This window comes from Gopherus evgoodei, chromosome 2 (assembly GCF_007399415.2).
Source record: "Gopherus evgoodei ecotype Sinaloan lineage chromosome 2, rGopEvg1_v1.p, whole genome shotgun sequence".
NCBI classification, from domain to species: Eukaryota; Metazoa; Chordata; order Testudines; family Testudinidae; genus Gopherus; species Gopherus evgoodei.
The window spans coordinates 96,342,120-96,363,042 of NC_044323.1; the positions used below are offsets into that span (position 1 = coordinate 96,342,120).

Below are 20,923 nucleotides of genomic sequence, written 5' to 3' on the forward strand. Positions count from 1 at the left end.
CCATAGCAGCTGATACACCACATGGCTGCCTACCCTGTTTTTTTTTGTTGTTGTTTTTGTTGGGATTTTTAGGTTTTTTAGTTCTTTTAGTCACTTGTTTTACAGTAGTGCATTTTAAACCACTTTTTGCTAAAACAGTGAATGAATATGAATATCTTGTCCATAGGTGATTGTCCTTTACTCCATAATTCTCAGCCAGTCAGCCAGCTTCCTTCCCTGAGGTCCGACCACCATCACTATCCAACTATTGATGAGCCTCTTCCACCAAGTAAGCTTTAGTTTTTTAAATGAATTTTTTTCAACCTTTCCTGTTAACCTAAACAATGTACAGGTCAGTATGTCTCTAAATAATCTCCTCATCCCCTGCACCCACCTTGTTCCGAACCCACTTAATGTGCCCTTTTGTTTTCCTTATTTGATCCTTACTTTAGGTGTCACCATGTCATCTTGGGCAAGACGCACAACTACTCTGTGTCTCAGTTTCCCCATCTATACAATGGGGATAATAATGCTTCAGTGTCTCAGAGGAGTGTTGTGAGGCAGTAAAAGTGTTTTTGAACTCCTCCAAAGAAAGGTTCTGTGTATAAGTGTTTTTATTGTCTTTAATGTTTGTCCTCTAGCCTGATCGTTGCATCCCTGTGTCATGACATTATGAGTATGTCTACACAGAGTCTCAGAGCCCAGGTCAAGTGTGGTGGGCTTACAGAGCTCATGCTGTGAGGCTAAAAGTAGCAATTAGGGTTCTGGCTGTAGTCCTGCGAGCCTGAGTCAGTTGACCTGGGCTCTGAGTCTTACTGCCATGGGTATTTTTTTGTTGTGTAGACGTACCCTGTGTCATTTTCAAAGACAGCTTGGGATGCTGTCTTTGTCCTTGCAGCCTTGCTTGCAACGCCAGGCATCCTCAAAATCAGGATTCTCTTTTGAAAATCAAGACAGGTAGCAATTCTTGATCAGAGTGATAAGAGGAGAAGACAGGAACAGGGTAGGTCACATTCTAGTGATGTCACATTTCAGTTGCAATGCCCCTTCTAACAGTTAATGTGAGGGTCTCTGCTCTGAAGCAAAATGACTGACTTATGGACCTACAACTTCCTCTATCCACATGTTTTTGTGGTTCCATATAAAAGCACATCTGCACTTTACTGTGGAGGATTTCATAGCTTTTAACTTGCATATTCCTAGAGAAATGCCCAACTTCTTGCATTAGCCTTATTTGTCCAGCAGAGTGCACTCTCTGCCCTACGACACATAGTGTATCATCTTTCGAGCTTGGCACATGATTTAACAGGAAAAAAGGCTCAGCATCTTAAACACTAACCAGACTTAAAAACAAAGCTCTCTATTTTCTTCTCAGCCTGAGTAAAGAACGTAGTTATGTGGCCTATGGTGCCCTTAATAAAAAAAATCATGTATCAACCAAGTTGTTACTATTCCCTAAACTGAAAATTCCACTCAATGCTGGCATCAGTTATACAGTAGTGGTGAATGATCCAACTGCCTTCAGCCCCATGAAGTCTTATTAGAGGCATTGTGTGGCCTACCAATGAATGATGAATTACGAACAGTTACTTCTGTAATAAGTAAATATTTCTCTTCCCACTAATCTTACCTCACCACGTTGTGAAGGGGAGAAATTTCTAGCTACACTACCTGTTAATAAGACACTGACAGCAGCCATGCAAACGAAACTTACCCTAATCCATGATCAAAGACATTCAAGTTCAGCCCTATGGCTTGCTTAATACAGTCTATCTCTCTTTTAACACCAGCCTCAAAAGGTATTTTCAGCATTGCTCCTAATGAAGGCAATTATGATGGAGTTTAATCTACACAAAAGCAAAAGTACAATCATCTGATAGTAGAGTCATGTTTATTTAATATCATGCACCCATTACTTTGATATCTACACTATATCCTACTTATAATACATGTAAAGTATACTGTCCCTGAATATATCCCTCTTCAGTGTGCAGTGCCATATGAATTTTTGCTAAAGAAATTGAATTAAATAGTTCCTCAGTTGAAATCTATGCAATTCTCAGACTGTCTATGACATTTTTAAAGCCCGTGAGAAGTACAAACTAAGGTCTGATCTAAAGATTTTTCTTTTTCCGGTGTTGTGGAAAGACCCTTTTCACTTACTTATCACAACTAAATCACTCTTAAATAAGAGAGAGAGAGAGCACAAATGAGGGGGCAGCTCCAGCCAGGCCAACAGGGCCACGCAAGGGAGGCAAATTCCACGCCTGCCCAAGGTATGCAGTTTAGGGGAGGGCAATGCCCCCTCATACTCCTCCCAAACCACACCCATGGAGAGAGATTATTCCTTTTATATCAGGTTTACAGTGAACAATGCTTAGAGCTTCTAAAATGAAGAGACACTAGAGTCTGTCCATGGTTATGGTTGAAGATAATTCCCCATCATTACAAGAACAATACTGACTGAATCTTAACATTCCCATATCCAAATCCATGTCCCTGAAATATCACATGCCAGATTTTAGCTCATGGTAGAATATTTTGTGAGGTTTCAGGAAAATCAGTTAAAGGCTTTCGAGAGACATGTAGATTCGAAAAATGAGATGATTTTCCCCTTGCAGTCAGTCTTGCTTGATCATAGCCCCAAAATAATATGACTTCAAAATTTAGTTTATTCTGTTAGTCCTGATGAGGAATTTTTGTTTGACTATGTTTATTTTGGGGTGTGGGATAGAATTATTTAGATTTTAACATGATTTTTCGTGTCTGTAGTAAACTCTTCATGGTGGATATAAGATTTTAAAGCATGCATCAGGTTGCAGAGTTTGTATGGTGCAATGTCAGTGGATATATCCAATGGTTAGTTGTTTTTACTGGTGGAAACCCTACCCTACTGAAACCAAGAAAAACATTTGGGTCCTAACTCTGAGCTGCACCTTTTAGAAGATGTACCATAGACAGGGATGTAAAGAGGAGCAAGGTGGCTTTGTCCCTCTGGGGTTGCAGGTCTGCCAAGTACAGGTGTGGCTCATAGTGTACGTAAGAGCAGCCTCAGAGGCTGCTGTAATGTAGATATGGGCTACAGTGGTCCCAAAGGAACCGTCCGGCAGTCCAAGATAATTGGAGTGAAGAGCTCAATGGCCTCACCTTCTCCTGATCCTAGGCTATCTCCTGGTGTGTCCCTGCTCTGAAGTTATAAGGAGGCTGGTGTAGGGCCATATTGTCAGCCCTACACTGCCCAGAGAAACCCTCTGCTAAGGGGTAATTCCCACATGCGATGATCTGGCTGGTTTTTGGACCCTTTACATCACTGGAGCAACATAAAGGGGCTGGAACAGAGCTCAAAATCACGGCCTCTGTCCATCTGTCAGTCTATGCATTTATCTGTGCAGCCATCCATTCATCTTACCACAAATTCTGTGTTGTATGCCCTTTGAATTACTTACTCTCCTGTGCGATGGTAATGCTGTGTGGGAGGGAAAAAAAGCACATCAGCCAACAGTGAGTTTTGTTTATATGTTGGCAAGGAATAGTCACATCAGCACATACAACTCTCTCGGGCCAGATGCTATAGCACTATGCCCTGACCCAGGACCTATAAAACAAACATGCTCAGCACATATTCTCATACATTCTTCCTGAATTTTCACTATATCTCCTTTATCCTGACCTGATGTTTCCGCTGTGACCTCAAGCACTGGACACATCCAGATGCTGCTAGGTTTGACTAGGTGCTTTCTGCTCAGAGGCTGGATTACCACGTGTATGGCTGCAGACACATTGCAACATGCTTTCTTCAAGCAGTGTGACATTCAGTTGGGTTTGCGGGTAGCACCTGCCTTAATGCATCCTGTGTGACGTTGTTTTTGCTGAGATGTGAATGTGTGTGTGGTTGGCGTTAGCAAGAGTACAAAGTGTGAACTGATATGTCTCAAGGAGATGTCAACTGTTATCTGGAAATTCAGGGTTCCTCAACAGGCCCTGACTGACCAAGGTCCTTCAAAAATCCCTATAGGCCGATTTCAGTGAAGGGCACATGGTTGCCTAGGTTTCACGGATTATACACCGAGTCATGATTTTGTTCAGATTGGTGCAACCAGATAACAATCTGGAGTGTTGGGTGCTCGTTAGCCTTTGCCCATACTCCCACTCAGACACCCACATGGATAAAGAAGGTATTTTTAATAACATTATGATAAGGCATGTCACCTTAGCTCTGGCCAGCACTGTCTGTCTCCTTATTGATCAGTGTTTGTGGGAAGGTAACTGGTTGCAGGGAGTTGGATTCCAGATGCAGTAGGAGGAAAGACAGCTCTCTGTTGCTCTTTGAGGGTGTGAGGGAAGGTTCAAAAAGAACCAAGAACCCCTGGTCGTAAGGTGTAACACAGAGCCACAGGGGAAAAAAGTGGACTTTTACCCCTCTTGAGGTACAGATGTGCTTTGGGGGGGGGGGAATATATATTATTGTATAGTTGTTAGGTCATCAGCTGATGGATCTTCGTGTAGCAATAATGTAGTTAGCAGATCAAATTTGTGCAACTTCACTCAAGAAATTCTAAGGGTTTTTATGTACAATTTGATTAGCTCATTCACTTCTTAAATTCCCTCTTACTCCTAACACCTTTACTAGTGATCTTGATGCTTTTAACTACCAATGTATTTCATGCAAGCCAACAAGCAGCCATCAGATGGGTAGGGGTTTTTGGTTATACTCCTGGCCAACTTGGACCTAATTTCAACAAGAGTCGTGAGGGTGGAAGGTTCAATATCTTGTTACCAATTTCCTCAGCTATCTGGTCTTTATCAGAGTGATAGATTTAAAAAATTTAAAAATATGCATATATTTCTGAGAATATGTCCAACCAGTCTGTGGCAAGTTTTAGGTAGACAGCCTTAAGCTGCTCTGTATTATCCTTCTGAAAGCTTAAAAAAACCCACCGTATCATGTTTAATAACAAAAAAGTGAATATAGGACTTGCCACACCAGACTAAATCACTAGTCCAGCAAGTCTAGCATCCTGGCTACCAGTGGCCAATTCCTTATGGTTTTCCCATCCACAATGAATATAGCCAATTGGGCAATGCTGTATGTGAGAGTTACATGGGGAAATGTTTATGCTCTAAAGCATGTAATTTGATTACTCACCTCAAAAAGCAGAATTATAATAGGTATTAATGGTTATAGAATTATCCAGCCCTTTTTAAAAATACACTCACTGTGTCTCACTCATTATTGATTGCCTATGGCAGTGAATTCTATAGGGTGACTGTAGTCTCTGTGTGAAGGAATATTTATGTATGTGTGTATACTACACATACATATATGCAACAAACCCGTGGAACTTATTGCCATGGGATGTTGTGATGGCCAAATGTATAAATGGGTTCAGAAAAGAACTAGATGGAGAATACATCCTTCAATGGCTATTAGTCTAGCCAAGATAGTCAGGGATGCTACCCTATGCTTGGGCAACCCTACACGTCTGAGTATCAGAATCTGGGAGTGGAAGACAGGGTAGATCACTCCATAATTGGTCTGTTCTGTACACTCCCCTGAAGCTCTGGTACTGACCACTGTTGGATACTGGGTAAGATGGACCATTGTTCTGACCCAGTATGCCAGCTCTGATGTTCATGTTTATGTATATATACATGTATCTCATGAGCATCTAGGCTCTCTGAAATTTCTCAAACTGACAGCTTCCTCCTTTCCTTTCTTTTTTAATACTAGACTGGGAAGCTCGGATAGACAGCCATGGAAGGGTATTTTATGTGGATCATGTGAATCGAACCACAACATGGCAGCGCCCCACAGCAGCAGCCACTCCAGATGGAATACGCAGATCTGGTTCAATCCAACAAATGGAGCAGCTCAATCGGCGGTGAGTAATTCTGGACTGATATTCCCAAGCAACACCACTAAGAAAATGTTCTAGTTATGAGAAATGGTACTCACGTTATTCCAAACCAGCATCTGAAACATTCCTGAAATAACTAAAACTTTCAACATAAATAAGCTATGAGATATATTTGAAGGTACAATGCTGAACAACAATTAGCAGGTCAGAACCTACTGCTGGTGGACGATAACCATCTTGCTTTAAAAAAGGTGACATTTTTAGCACTGGCAATTTGGGAGCCCAAAATAAATGGAAACAGTTTTCAGTCCTACTTTCAGGCTGGCTTTACAATTATAAAACATTGTACTTTTTAATTAGTATTTTTGTATGTAGTTCCATAAGTCTATATGGTACTTTACAACAGGAAGTGGTGTTTAAAAATAGCAAAGTGTCTGACCAAACAGATTACAGTCTAGAGACACAGAGTGAACATAGTGCATTGTGCAAAGAGTGACATGTGCTCTGTCCTCATCCTCAAAGGAAACCTCTACAACACCTTCAAAAGACAAGCCTGGGATCTTAAATACATAACTCTGCTGGACTCTAAAAACCATGGTTTTAACAGAGACATTAGTTTTATGGCCCATTACAACAACTTGTAACACATCCTGCTGCCTACTAACACTCCTTTGTCCTACGGCTGCTGAAGTTTTAATTGCCTACTTCATTTTAAGTGGTCTCCTACAGTATGTGTGAACCCCTTATGCTTAACAATATATTTCACTTGGGCACTCTAGTTTCCTTCTCCACGCCTGAAGAAAAAGAGGAGCTCTGTGAAGTGCAAAAGCTTGTCCCTTCCCCCAGCAGAAGTTGGTCCAATCATGGCCTCACTTCACTTTTCCTCCCACCATTTACACTGCTCTACAGCCAAAATGCTTCTGAAATAAATGTAGTCCAACTTTAGTAATTCTGGGTCACTGAAAACGAAAATGATGCTTAAAATTGTTGATTGGCTCTAGTTTTCAAGATATGCTATTGGGTCAGTATATACGACCCTTGACTTGGGAATGGCAGAGGATAAGTGAGTTATAAAGGGAAGGGATCTCAAGTTAAACCAGAAATGACTAAAATACATCTTTGATTGGATCTATGAATAAATCTATGACTGGGTTTGGACAATACTTGCTTTTTAGGCAAAACAATGAATGATGCAATCTGAAGCTGTTATTGCGTCATACATGATATGAATTGCATCATGTTATTCCTAGAAGTCATGGATGATGCAATCATAACGAAGCTTACATCACTCTGCTGAACAAATTGCCCTATATCAGCTCTAGAAATCATACAGTGTCGTGCTCTCTTCTTTGTCAGTGTTTGATTTTGCAAAAGGACACATTTCTGTTTAGCCAAAGTGAGCAGAGATGCCTCGTACTTGTGTGAACAGTGCAGATAACTTCTGCTATGTTTGTGGTGAAGTGACTTTTGCATCACAAAAGCGCAGTATAACCACTATGGTTAAGAAAGCCTATCACCTTTGTTTTGGCTGCAAAATTGGAGATCAGGACAAGAGATGGGCCCCACACATATGCTTCAACACTTGTGCAACAAATCTTCGCCAGTGGTTGAACAGGAAAAGGAAATCTATGCCTTTTGCAGTGCCAATGATTTGGAGAGAGCCAACAGATCATACCAGCAATTGTTACTTCTGCATGGTGCCTCCAGTTGGGAAAGGTGTGTCAAAGAAGAAAAAGTGGACTGTGCATTATCTAAACATTCCATCAGCTATACGCCCAGTACCTCACAGAGAAGGACTGCCGGTTCCTGATGCACCAGAATCATTCTCACTTGAGTCAGACGAGGAAGAGGAAGAGGATGAAACTTTGGTCCTGAACCATCAATGTCATAGGACCCACATTTTCTCCCATCCTCCTGCTCTGAACCACATCTCATAACACAAGGTGAACTGAATGACCTTGTCAGGGATTTGGACTACCCAAGAGTAAGGCAGAGCTGTTGGGCTCCAGACTACAGCAGTGGAATCTCCTGGCAGGCTATCAGGGCAAATGGAGCCCATCAATGCTTGCAGACTATTGCTGGACAGTGACAAGAGATGCTCCATTTAATGAATACAAGAGACAAGCCAAGAAGCGCCGAGTAGACACTGAGTAGGACTAAACTATGTACATAATAGTTTTTTGCCTTTTGTTTCATAATAAATTTTATTTATATAATCCTTTTGCTGATTTTTAAAGTGTTACATAAACAGGACAGGTGAAATATTATCATGTAAAGCAACCATAAACACATGAAAAGACCTAGGTTTAAAATTTATGATTAAAACTCTACTATCTACACAATATACATAGACATAAAATGTAAAAACTTAAATATCTTAGAAACAGTAGCCAATCAGTTGTTTTAATTGTCATATTTGAATTCAGCACATCAAAATACATAATAAATATCACATTTTATCTCTGAAGCAGACGACTTCTCAAAAATTGTAGACCAGTGTTATGAAAAGGATCAGTGCAGGTGGGGGTAGGGAGACAGGATCTTCTGTGTTACCTATGAGAGCAGAGGACAGATGGTCTGGGTGAGAATATGAAGAGAAGTCAAGCAATCAAGCTCTGAGTTCAGGCTTCAGCCCCACTGCTTTGAGGTGCTTCAGCTTCCAGACCTCCACTGTGCTCCTCCAGCTGCTACACCTATACACCTACCTCAGTCTTATGAGAGCTATTCAAAGATGAGGTCAGGAAAGCAACAGCTCTAGTTGCTGAGAGCCTCCCTTTGCAATTTTTCTCCACCAGTGCTGCAGGCTGAATGTTATAGATGCTCATGCAGTTGGAATTATCATCTCCCCACTATAGCACTCTAGTGGTTCCTTCCCAAGGTCCATGGGTTGGGAAGCACCAACATGTAGCTGTTGACATGAGCAAGGCTGACAAGCTGTGACACAGCATGAATGAGATATTTGTTTTAAATAGTGAAGTGCTAATAAGTACCTCAGTGAAAGACATTTTTGCACAGCTGGAGGAAACTAGAAACACTTCCTTAAAATGAATCCCGAGAGAGGGAGTCTCCCTCCAAATGAGGCAGCTTTATCACTGATAGCAATGTCTACTCAACTACTACTCTACACAAAGAAAGCTTTGTTACAGTTTCCTTTGTATTCTTGTATTTCAGAATGAATTGAGGGAAGAAGAGTAAAAGAAATATATAGCTAGGCAATAATCTTCCACTATTACCTCAAAAAACATTTTCTCATCCTCTGCCCCTGCTTACTGTAATGATATAGTTTCTTATTTAAATAAGCAAGACTGAAATTATTATCCTCTGATTATAGGCTTTAAAATGGGATGAAGGTTGGTTTGGGTTTTTCTAGTACTTTAAAAACATCATTTGGGGATCATCGGAGTGCCAAGCTAGGAGACAGAGAGAGTGCTCGAACGATCCTTCTTTCCATGGCAGGAAAATAAGATGGGAGTTACTTAGATCCTTTGTAGGGAGAAAATGGTTGCTGGTGACAGCCATCAGGGAGTTTTCCTAAGGGCTAACCAGCTTTCTGAAAATGTCTATAGTGCAAAATAGATCATAACCACAAACAGATCCATGAGGAATTGTCCTCCTCTCCTCTCCAAACCTACCATGCTGGGCACAGAGTGGGCATTTGACTACCATAGTGTAATTTTGTTTATAGTGGTAATAACGTGCAGTAGTTTGTTTTAATTATAATTTTCCTCAGAAGGTGCCAGGCTGGCATATTAATTTATAAAGAAAAGACAAGCGTTTCTAGAAACCCCTTGCAGTCAATTGGATAGATGTTGTCCACAGCCATCAAGGGCTTGTGTAAATTATAGTTTTTTGTTGTGCTGTAACTTGAGTTAATTGAATGCCAATTAAGCTGAGCTAATGAATACTATCGTATATTTATTGTAGACAGTCACTATTTGTTCCATGAGGCTAAACTCTCTTGGGTGAGCCACAAACAACCAGGAACAAACATTGGTGAGTGTCTAAACTAGAAATGACAATTGTGTTAGCTAGCTCAGGTTAATTGACAATACCCTTAGGCCATATCTACACTTATAAGCTTACAGTAACACAGCTGTACCGATACAGCTGTGCCTCTGTAAGAGCACTTGTGTAACCATGTTATGTCGATGGGAGAGAGCTCTCCTGTTGACATAATAAAACCAGCTCAATGAGTGGCACTAGCTATGGCAGTGGGAGAGCATCTTCCGCTGACATAGTGCTGTGCACATGAATGCTTATGCCAGCAAAACTAACGTTTTTTCACACCCCAGAGTGACAAAAGTTTTGCCAGTATAAGTGCTAGTGTAGACATGACCTTAAGTCAGTGGCTCTCAGCTTTCCAGACCACTATACCCCTTTCAGGAGTCTGATTTGTCTTGCATTCCCCCAAGTTATACCTCATTTAAAAACTACTTGCTTACAAAACCAAACATAGAAATACAAAAGTGTCACAGCACACTATTACTGAACAGTTGTTTGCTTTCTCATTTTTTACCATATAGTTAGAAAATAAATCAATTGGAAAATATAGTACTTACATTACAGTGTATAGGATATAGAGCATGTGACAAAGTTCCTCCTCTACTTTGGTGGGTCCTGCGCTTATTGGCAGATTTGCTCACCTCTGTGATCTTCCCCACAGTCTGGACCAACTCCATCTGTGTCTGATCAGGAGTTGGGAGGTTTGGGGGGAACCCGGGTCCGCCCTCTACTCCGGGTTCCAGCCCAGGGCCCTGTGGATTGCAGCTGTCTAAAGTGCCTCTTGTAACAGCTGCATGACAGCTACAACTCCCTGGGCTACTTCCCCATGGCCTCCTCCAAACACCTTCTTTATTCTCACCACGGGATCTTCCTCCTGGTGTCTAACGCTTGTACTCCTTAGTCCTCCAGCAGCACACCCTCTCACTCTCAGCTCCTTGTGCCTCTTGCTCCCAGCTCCTCACATGCACTTCCTCTCCTCTGGCTCCTCCCCACCTGACTGGAGTGAGCTCCTTTTTAAACCCAGGTGCCCTGATTAGCCTGCCTTGATTAGCTGCAGATGATCTAATCAGCCTGTCTGCCTTAATTGGTTCTAGCAGGTTCCTGATTACTCTAGTGCAGCCCCTGCTCTGGTCACTCAGGGAACAGAAAACTACTCATCCAGTGACCAGTATATTTGTCCTCTACCAGACTCCTGTACCCCACTGGTCTGGGTCTGTCACAAGCAGTATAAACATGTCATTGTATGATATTTTAGTTTGTACTGACTTCACTAGTGCTTTTTAAGTAGCCTGTTGTAAAAGTAGGCAAATATCTAGATGAATTGATGTACTCCTTAGAAGACTTCTACATACCCCTGAGGTACATGTTCTCCTGGTTGAGAACCACAGAAGTGACATCCTTGGTTTACATTTTAGCTTCCCATGTTTTCATATAGTTTGATTCCTTTCTTGACACCCATGTTTGGTTTAGGATTTGATCATTAATGATTTAATACACTGTAATTAGGCCAATAATACCTTTGTTGCTCCTCTGTATATGGGTATTTTTTAGCATTTGTACATTCAGGATATAGAGTGAGAAGCAGAGGGAATTTTCAGTCTACCAACATGATATGTGCCAGCAATGCCCCTCTGCAATGTACATTGGCCAAACCGGACAGTCTCTACGCAAAAGAATAAATGGACACAAATCTGACATCAGGAATCATAACATTCAAAAACCACTGGGAGAACACTTCAGCTTCTCTAACCACTCAGTGACAGACTTGAAGGTGGCAATTTTGCAATAAAAAAACTTCAAAAACGGACTCCAAAGAGAGACTGCTGAACTTGAATTAATATGCAAATTAGATACAATTAACTCAGGCTTAAACAGAGACTGGGAATGGTTGGGTCATTACACTAATTGAATCTATTTCCCTATGTTAAGTTCACTTCACACCTTCTCTGGGTCATCTTAATTATCACTTCAAAAGTTTTTTTTCTCCTGCTGATTTTAGCTCATTTCAATTGATTAGACTCTTCCTGTCGGTATGCGTACTTCCACCTTTTCATGTTCTCTGTATGTATAAATATCTCCTGTCTGTATGTTCCATTCTGTGCATCCGAAGAAGTGAGCTGTAGCTTACGAAAGCTCATGCTGAAATAAATTTGTTAGTCTCTGAAGTGCCACAAGTACTCCTGTTCTTTTTGCGGATACAGACTAACACGGCTGCTACTCTGAAACCTTTCATTAGTAGCGTATTTCTCCTCACTTGATTCCCAGTGGCGACTAAGCACATTACAACTGAGTAATTGTGGAATTCCAGGGTTTCTTAGCACAAAGAAAGCCATCTGGTAATTCTTTAATCTCTGCTGTAAAAGAGCGCCATTAAGTAAAAATGCTAAATAGATCACCAAGTCTTTAAGAAGCTTTCTTGTCATGCCAATGCCTGTATATGTGTAGCCATGGATATTTCCAAAAATTCTAACAAAAGGGATACATATTGGCCATTGCAACAAACTTCACCAACCTGTGTATTTCACAAGTGGGAAGCAATTCTAATATTTTATGGCCGGGTGAAATAGATAAATTATCTGTCCTGAAGCAGGTTTCAAGATTAACTCAAAAAATTCAGGTAACTTGGATTACCAGTTTATGAGAAAAACCTTTTCTTAAACTGTTGTTGAAAACCACTACTTAGGCTTGAATATTATTTTCAACAACCATTTTAAAAAAGTTTTGTTATTGTAGGTCAAACCTCATTACCTGGAACAGTTTTTGTTAGCTCTGCTTAAAAATCCTTTCTAGGTGAGGCAACTGTATACAAAGAGCTTGGATGATATAATTAAAATCAGCCTGAATTTTTGCCCCAAATTCAAACAAAATGGAACCCAAAACCTTTTGAGGTTTGAAAAAATGCTCAGTCTACTTTCTTTTCACAAAAATCTGTTCACTTTCTCACTTCCTAGATTCATGTGGGAGAAGGAGTGGAAATACCAAAATATCATTAGGAAAGCTTGCTATTTTCATTCCTGCCAAAACCATAAAATACTGGAAATCTAGTTTTAAAAAGGAATGACTGAGAGTATTCTGTTCCAAGGGCCTAATCCTTCATTCTGTGAATACTCAGAGATCCCCAATGACTTTAATGGACATTTTGTCTATATGGGGAATGCAGGATTGGGACCTACAGTTCGGATAAGATCCAAACACTACTATTTTTTTTTATTAGAAGAGTCTTCCTCCTTTACTACAGCACTTCTTGCCTTTCCTCGAGTTACTGAAGCAGTTAACAGCCAGCGTTGTTCCAATTACATGACATTGTTAACTATCCACTGTGATCTGGTAAAACTGTGCAGCATTTGTGTAACTAGACTTGTCTTTACATGAATAATAATAATAATAAATAACACAATAAATAATAATAGTACAGTAAAAACAGCCTCTAGTGTGGTTTTTCTAAACCATTATTTCTTTGACAAATCACTTTGAAAAGGGACTGTAATTTTCAAATACATTCCCATAACTTTTGCCCTTTCAAAGTTTTTTTTACAATTACATAGGCATTTTCTGGTATTTATATAAGACGATTTTACAGTATCTAGACAAAAAAAAAAGTAGCTTGTTTTTGGCATACAGCTAGCATTACTGTGTAAAGTTTGCCAGCAGGGGATTTTCTAACATCTAATTAAATTGAAGCTACAGTTACCATATATATAAAACTTTTGACTATATTAACTACTTTTTTCTGCTCTGCTGTTGCATAAGGGTGTTGTAAAACTCCTGCGGTATTGGAGTGGAAAGTTTACTCAATTAGCCTGCAGTCAAGTGAATAAAAATTTTAAAAGCTTGTTATAAAATAAAGGGGGAAAAAGTAGAGGTAAATTAATGTAGTTGTGAAAACTACTATAATAATTTGCTTCTAAGGTGTATGTTTATCTAAAAACAAAAATCTCCAATTCTCTTGCTTTTTTAACCAATTCTAAATATGTTATTTATTGAGCTACTAAAAGCTACATTAAAGAGAAACTTGGAATACTGAGGAAAATGAAAACTACTGTGTTAGTCAAGTATAAATCCATTAAATTTTCACCCATTTTCCATAATTTAGCCTAAACTCCAGTACCTGTTGAGAGTTAGTATGCTACTGGAAATGCTGTCTTTTGAATGAGATGTAAAATCAAGCTCCAGACTACTTGTCTTCAGAGATGTCATGGCACTTTGAGCTATAACTGTTGGAGTTCAGGCCAAAATCTAACTTGGCATAAATACATATTTTAAAAAAAAAGAGAGAGAGAGAGAGAGAAATGGAGGGATATTCTTCATAAGTCTGGAGTCACACAGATGAAAGAAAGAAGAACAGAAACCAGGAAAAAGAGAGACAAAGAACTTTGGGCCAAAGATCAGATATAATCAATGAAGCTACATGGATTTATGCCGGCTGGGGATCTGGCCCATTATGAATGCTGAGAGTTAATGAAAATGAGACAACAAAAAATGTTTTAAAATATCAGGGTGGGGCAGAAGCTCATTAAAATTATTAACAAGATAGATATCTATTATTTTTATAAATATTTTTCATTAAATAATTTTTAAAATTTGTCACATTCTTGTCACACATTATCAGAATCCCAGGCTGGGGCCTGTTCATGAACATAAAAGTTAGAAGCTATGGAGGTTCTCTCACCCCTAGTCTGTCAAATGTTCAATGAATGAGTCACCACTATGGCTGCAGCAGGATTGACTTCCCACATTATTTATCTCTGTTTTACAATACATAGAATTAGTACTGTATACTGCATATTTTAAACATAATAACACATAAAAGAGAACATCTTTTATGGGTCTCAAACCTTCAACATCATGAACACTGTGGCCCTGATCCAGCAAAGTATTTAGCACCTTGCTTAACTTTAAGCCCAAGAGCAGTCTCATTGAAGTCAATCAACATGAAATTGCCATAACGGAGAAAAACGTTTTAAAAGCTTCACTCCACACCTGCCTCTTCTTTGTCCTCCTTGTTCTCACTGGCTCTGTCCCAGTGCTTAATTTGTAATGAAAGAGGTGCTAGGGCTCAAGCAAGTTTTTTACATTCAGAACTGATGCAGCAAGCCCAGAGATACCGGGGCTCTGAACTGCCAAGCCTAGAGGTTCCGGGGCTCAGTCCTGGCAAGCCCTGGCACAAATTAAACACTGCTCTGTCCCCTTCAACCCTTTCCCGTCAGCTTTCCACTTAGCTTATCATCACCAAACTCAATCCATATACACACCCAAAAAAGCATGGAACTAACATGACACGTCCTGCCCTTATGTTGTTCACTCCACTTGTGTGTTACACCGCTTTCCTCAACCCTGTGTCTGTTTTATCTATTAGATTATCAGCTCTTCGGAGCAGAGATTGTCCATTGTTCTGTGTTTGTGCAGTGCCTAGTGCAACAAGCCTGTTCTCGGCTGGTCCCTAGGCACTACCACAACAAACATGATGAATAATAATGATTTAGTAAAAAAAAAAAATGAATAATGGAGCCAAGGCTGTGAAGTGTTGAACACATTAAGCATGCTCCCATTGCAATTGTTGGGAGTTGAGGACACTCAGCACCTCAGAGGATCAAGCCCTATGTGACTGATTATATTAAGCTATGACAAATTGGGACTTGAGTCTTCTCTGCCTTTCACTTTATATAGTCACTGATCCCTGTGGAATGTGGGTGATTTGCACAGGTGCAAGACAGGGAAGACTCAGCCCATTGGTGCTTTAAAAGTACATGCCGATTTTAGCAATATTTTAATTGTTCAAAAGTGTTGATTTTTCCAACTCTCATTAAGAAAGAGAGAGGCATTTTGGTGAGCAGCAAAATGCTTTGTACCATTATTCCACCAAAACGTATAGCTAAAACACCCTTTTTCTTTCATGTAAAATATGCAGGTATCAAAATATTCAGCGGACTATTGCAACAGAGAGGCCAGAGGAAGATTCTATTGTGAACAACAGAGCCGAGAGGCTCTCCATTGGAGGAGGAAGTGACTCTGAGGCAGACTTTTCCCAGCCAAACTCAGGTATGGGAGAGAAAGCTTTTAACAGCGTGTGGCACCAGATGTCGTTCCATTCTGAGAAACAAGCTGGACACACTACGGTGCCCTGATGAAGACTCAGGCTTCAGTACTTAATGGCAGAAATGGCTAAGTGAAAGGAAAGAGAGTATAGAGCATGAATAGACCCTGAGAAGGAAATAAGCAAGTGTTAGGGGACTTTTTTAATGAGTCCTTACATAGACAAAGTGTTTTTACAATAGATTGGGTTTGAATACAGAATGGGAATAGACTGTCTAGGAAGGAGTATGGCAGAAAGAGATCTAGGGGTCATAGTGGACCACAAGCTTAATATGAGTCAACAGTGTGATACTGTTGCAAAAAAAGCGAACGTGATTCTGGGATGCATTAACAGGTGTGTTGTAAACAAGACACGAGAAGTCATTCTTCCGCTTTACTCTGCGCTGGTTAGGCCTCAACTGGAGTATTGTGTCCAGTTCTGGGCACCGCATTTCAAGAAAGATGTGGAGAAATTGGAGAGGGTCCAGAGAAGAGCAACAAGAATGATTAAAGGTCTTGAGAACATGACCTATGAAGGAAGGCTGAAAGAATTGGGTTTGTTTAGTTTGGAAAAGAGAAGACTGAGAGAGGACATGATAGCAGTTTTCAGGTATCTAAAAGGGTGTCATCAGGAGGAGGGAGAAAACTTGTTCACCTTAGCCTCCAATGATAGAACAAGAAGCAATGGGCTTAAACTGCAGCAAGGGAGATTTGGGTTGGACATTAGGAAAAAGTTCCTAACTGTCAGGGTAGTTAAACACTGGAATAGATTGCCGAGGGAAGTTGTGGAATCTCCATCTCTGGAGATATTTAAGAGTAGGTTAGATAAATGTCTATTAGGGATGGTCTAGACAGTATTTGGTCCTGCTATGAGGGCAGGGGACTGGACTCGATGACCTCTCAAGGTCCCTTCCAGTCCTAGAGTCTATGAGTCTATGAATGTCCAGGTATTATACATGAAAATGGAGAAAGTGCCTATTTTCTCAAGCTTGCAGTTTCAGTAGCTACACTGTTTCATTTTGGTGATAGTGTGATTGTGACACTATGGGGGTTCACCCAGATCAGCCAGGGGTTGTGTCACTGCCTGTCCTGTAACCTTGTGGGCATCTGTGCTATGCAGGTTTGGCTCAGAGCCCTGACACAAGTAGTCTGCTCACAGCACAGTTATCATACCCTGGTTCCCACCAGCATGGTTACTCTTCGCAGAGTGTTACCAACAGCCCCTTGTCTCCTCAAAATAGGGTGACCAGATGTCCCGATATTCAGGGCTTTGTCTTATATTGGTGCCTATTACTCCCTACCCCGTCCCGATTTTTCACACTTGCTATCTGGTTTGATTGAGGACCTTTATTAATCCACTGCACTGATACAGTTCTGTAATAAGTTAAGAATAAGTTTATTAAGAAAGAAGATAGATTTAAATGGTCTCAAGTAAGAATGAAAGAGATAGGAAAGATTACAAACAAAACATCCCTTCTAGTGACTAAAACTTAATTCTAGCAGGTTACAGTCTTGGTCTAGACAAGGTGGGTGAGATAGTATCGCTTATTGGACCAGTTTCTGTTGGTGAGAGAGACAAGCTTTTGAGCCACACAGAGTTCTCAAAAGCTTGTCTCTCTCACCAACAGAAGTTCGTACAATAAACGATACTATCTCACCCACCTTGTGTCTTGAATATCCTTGGACTGACAAGGCTACAACTGCACCGCATACAAGCTTGGTCTAAGCAGATTTCTTATCTATAGTGACTTCTCAGAGACTTCAACCCCCCCATAAGTAAAAGTTCTCAGATTACAATAGCTCTGATCCCTTGCGTCCATCCGGTGATAGCTTATTGCGTCTGCTTATATCTTCCCAAAGTTCTTTAACTCTGTTTCAAGAGGCCGAAAGGTTTCCTGGAGATCCATCCTCCATCCTCCATGGAGATTAAGTGGTTATCTCCTCCCACTTGCTCAGCTAATGGATTTGTTTACCTTTCATGTAAATGTCCTTTTCAGTGTCTTCGGTCACACCTTGCTCAATTTACATTGGAGATACAGTCAAGCCGGAGAAACAACATTCCTTTGTCTACAACAGACTGGGTTTAGGCACTGTCTGCCACTTACATTTAGGAACACATTTCAAGCACACATCTATAACTCTTTATACATCCCCCACACAGACAACACACAATAATATTAATGACCAGCATGTTACCATTTTGCATATGATATCTTACACGACACCTTTTAAATACAGATTATGATAACAAGGTGGGGCAATGAGTATGAGGAGAGTTATTGTACTGTATGCCCACTTCCAGTTGGCAGTGAGGGACTTCTTGGGTCACAGTAATTTTGATATTATGGGCCAAATTTGAAAGCCCTCCCTTCTCCACGCATAACTTGTGCCCATAAAATGTTCATCCACATTTTTGCACCTGCAATTGAACAAGTGAAAAGCTGAGTACCTGCATTGCTAAATGCTTGACTGCACGTGCAAGTCACCTGGGGAGAAACACAAGCACTCAGACTTGCGCCTGCATTTCACTTTGTGGATACAAAAAAATGTGTGTGTATTTAGTTAGTTAAACTTGTGCCTGCAACACGGACAGTCAATACTCAGCCCTTCTGAAAATTCACACCTATGGCAGGGTTGCCACATGTTTATGTCTATTATTACATCTATCACCTCTTTTCCTCCTTCTCCTGTGTTTGCATGCCATTATTGGCTAGTCTTTATTAGCAGGAATAGCCTGTATGGTTTATGGTTCAATTCCGTTTATGTCTCTTGGAAGAGGAAAGCCTATCAGAGTGAACATTTAATCTATGCTTTTTTTAAAAAGCTTTGTTAAATATTTAGTTTTGTCTATTATTAGCCTGAATCTTTATTTCTTTTTCCTTTAAAATCACTATGTCATAACCAAACGTACTTCACATGATATATAACCACTTTTGCACTCATTTGTATTACAATTTTTATGATTCAGTTTAACTGAATTCCTCCTTTATAGAGAATCATAACTGATCCCATCTGCTGATAGTTAATTGAAGTGGAAACGGTATATGATTTGTGTTCTGTTACTACTTATATTACTTGTAATATTAAGTTGGATATGCATTTACAGTAGACATACGGTATTACTGTTACATATATACAGTATTACTATGGAGGAAGGGATAGCTCAGTGGTTTGCACATTGGCCTGCTAAACCCAGGGTTGTGAGTTCAGTCTTTGAGGGGGCCACTTAGGGATGTGGAGCAAAAATCTGTCAGGGACAGTACTTGGTCCTACCATGAAGGCAGAGAACTGGACTCAATAACCTTTCAAGGTCCCTTTTAGTTCCATGCAATAGGTATATCTCCATATAATAAATTCAGAGGTTACTTGCATAATAAAATATTAAATTAATAATAATACTGCCAGGAATCATTCACATAAATGGTGGTTGGATTTGGTTTAATTTGCCTTTTCTTTCCTTTTTTTTAAATAAAAAAGAACTATCAGCTGTGGCATGTGCCTTTTTAATGTGTCTTTGCTATATATATTGTTTGGCTGTGGAGAGAGGAAAAAAATGTAGCATTTGGTACCAACTTTTTAATTTAAAGGGAAAGCCACAAGGATGTGTGAATATCCACAAATAAAGGTGCACTGTCATATCCTCAGGTGAAATAAATCAGTTTAACACCATCGGAGTCAGGAGAGCTATATCACAAAATCTTTTTTCACACTCTTAAGTGGACAGAATGATACGGTGTAATTATAGATAGAAAAGTGACTGTCAACATTATATTATGCAGTTCTGTATTCATTCTCTTGATGACTTCCGCATCAGATTTGTTCAGATTGTAGGTCAAAAACTGATTTTGGTTTAAAAGCATCAGTGCTGCAAACTGAGCCTAGAGCCCAAAACCTCATGTGTGTTCTTCCCACTCTACATTCATCAACAGTAAGAAAGATTCTACAATCAGAACTTAGTTGACAGTATTGGACCAGATCTTCAGCTGATGTAAGCTAGTGGGGTTACATTGATTTATTGAAGTAAATGGAGCTATGCTGGTTTATACCAGCTAAGGATGTGTCCCAGAATTTATAACATACAATGTAGAAAATCATCCAGCTCTCATTCCTGTAGATGTATTTGCCGTGCAGTGCTAACCACAGGGAAAACTTTTGTCATTCATGTGAGTAGATATGACTCAAAGACACAAAGAGAGTGGATGCCATTTTTACATAATCACTTGGATGACCACAGTCTCGCTTTAAGATTAAAAAGAAGTTGCACAATATGGTGGAGTGGTACGGTGGGCTTTGCTGGCAGAGGAGATAAGAATGACAGTATTTGTGTTGTATTTTCAGTTATGTGTACTACTCAATTGTTTTACTTTTATTTTCAGAAATTAGGAGAGAAGGGTCCCTTTCTCCAGTGAATTCTCAAAAAATCACCTTGCTGCTACAGTCTCCAGCTGTAAAGTTCATCACCAACCCCGAGTTCTTCACGGTGCTGCACGCAAACTATGTAAGCACCAGTATCTCACCATCTCTCACTCCTGCCTTCTGGGTCAAAAGGAAGAGCTCTGGACCTCTTCTAAGAGTGCATAGTGGGTATGTCTACACTGCAATGTAAGCCCAGGGTTCAAACTCAGGCTCCATCCTAACTCCAAAGGGTGGAGGGTTAAGCCTGAGTCAAGCCAGGACCCCAGGGTTGAAGCCCTATTGCTTTGCAATGTAGATGCAGTCCCTTTGGACCCATTCTCTGAGAATCCCCCAAAAGTATTCCACAATCCCATGGGTTAACTTTCTTTGTCCTCTGGACAGTCAAGTTTAGTGAACAGTCAAGTTTTCCTACACTGCACCATGAACAAAGGGATAGAATGGCCACACTTTCAGAGAGTGCCAAGAAGTATGGAATATGAGCGGTTGAACTCAGGCCCACATAATGCAGTGAAGATCCTGGAACCCCATGTTGGGACCCAGGATTTAACAATTCCTAACCTGGGGTTACAAATGAGTGTAGATATTCAAGCCCTAGG

General features: G+C 40.3%; 1 protein-coding gene across 3 annotated transcripts in view; it reads left to right on the plus strand.

Annotated features, from left to right (window-relative positions):
• The window catches only part of HECW1 (HECT, C2 and WW domain containing E3 ubiquitin protein ligase 1), a 394,082-nt gene that overhangs the window by 294,224 nt on the left and 78,935 nt on the right, over positions 1–20,923 (plus strand). For all 3 annotated transcript variants that reach the window (XM_030551407.1, XM_030551408.1, XM_030551409.1), the window contains 4 exons: positions 167–268; positions 5,711–5,861; positions 15,748–15,878; positions 20,288–20,409. In XM_030551407.1, the coding sequence (XP_030407267.1) occupies positions 167–268; positions 5,711–5,861; positions 15,748–15,878; positions 20,288–20,409 (506 nt within the window). The remainder of the gene's footprint in view (positions 1–166; positions 269–5,710; positions 5,862–15,747; positions 15,879–20,287; positions 20,410–20,923) is intronic.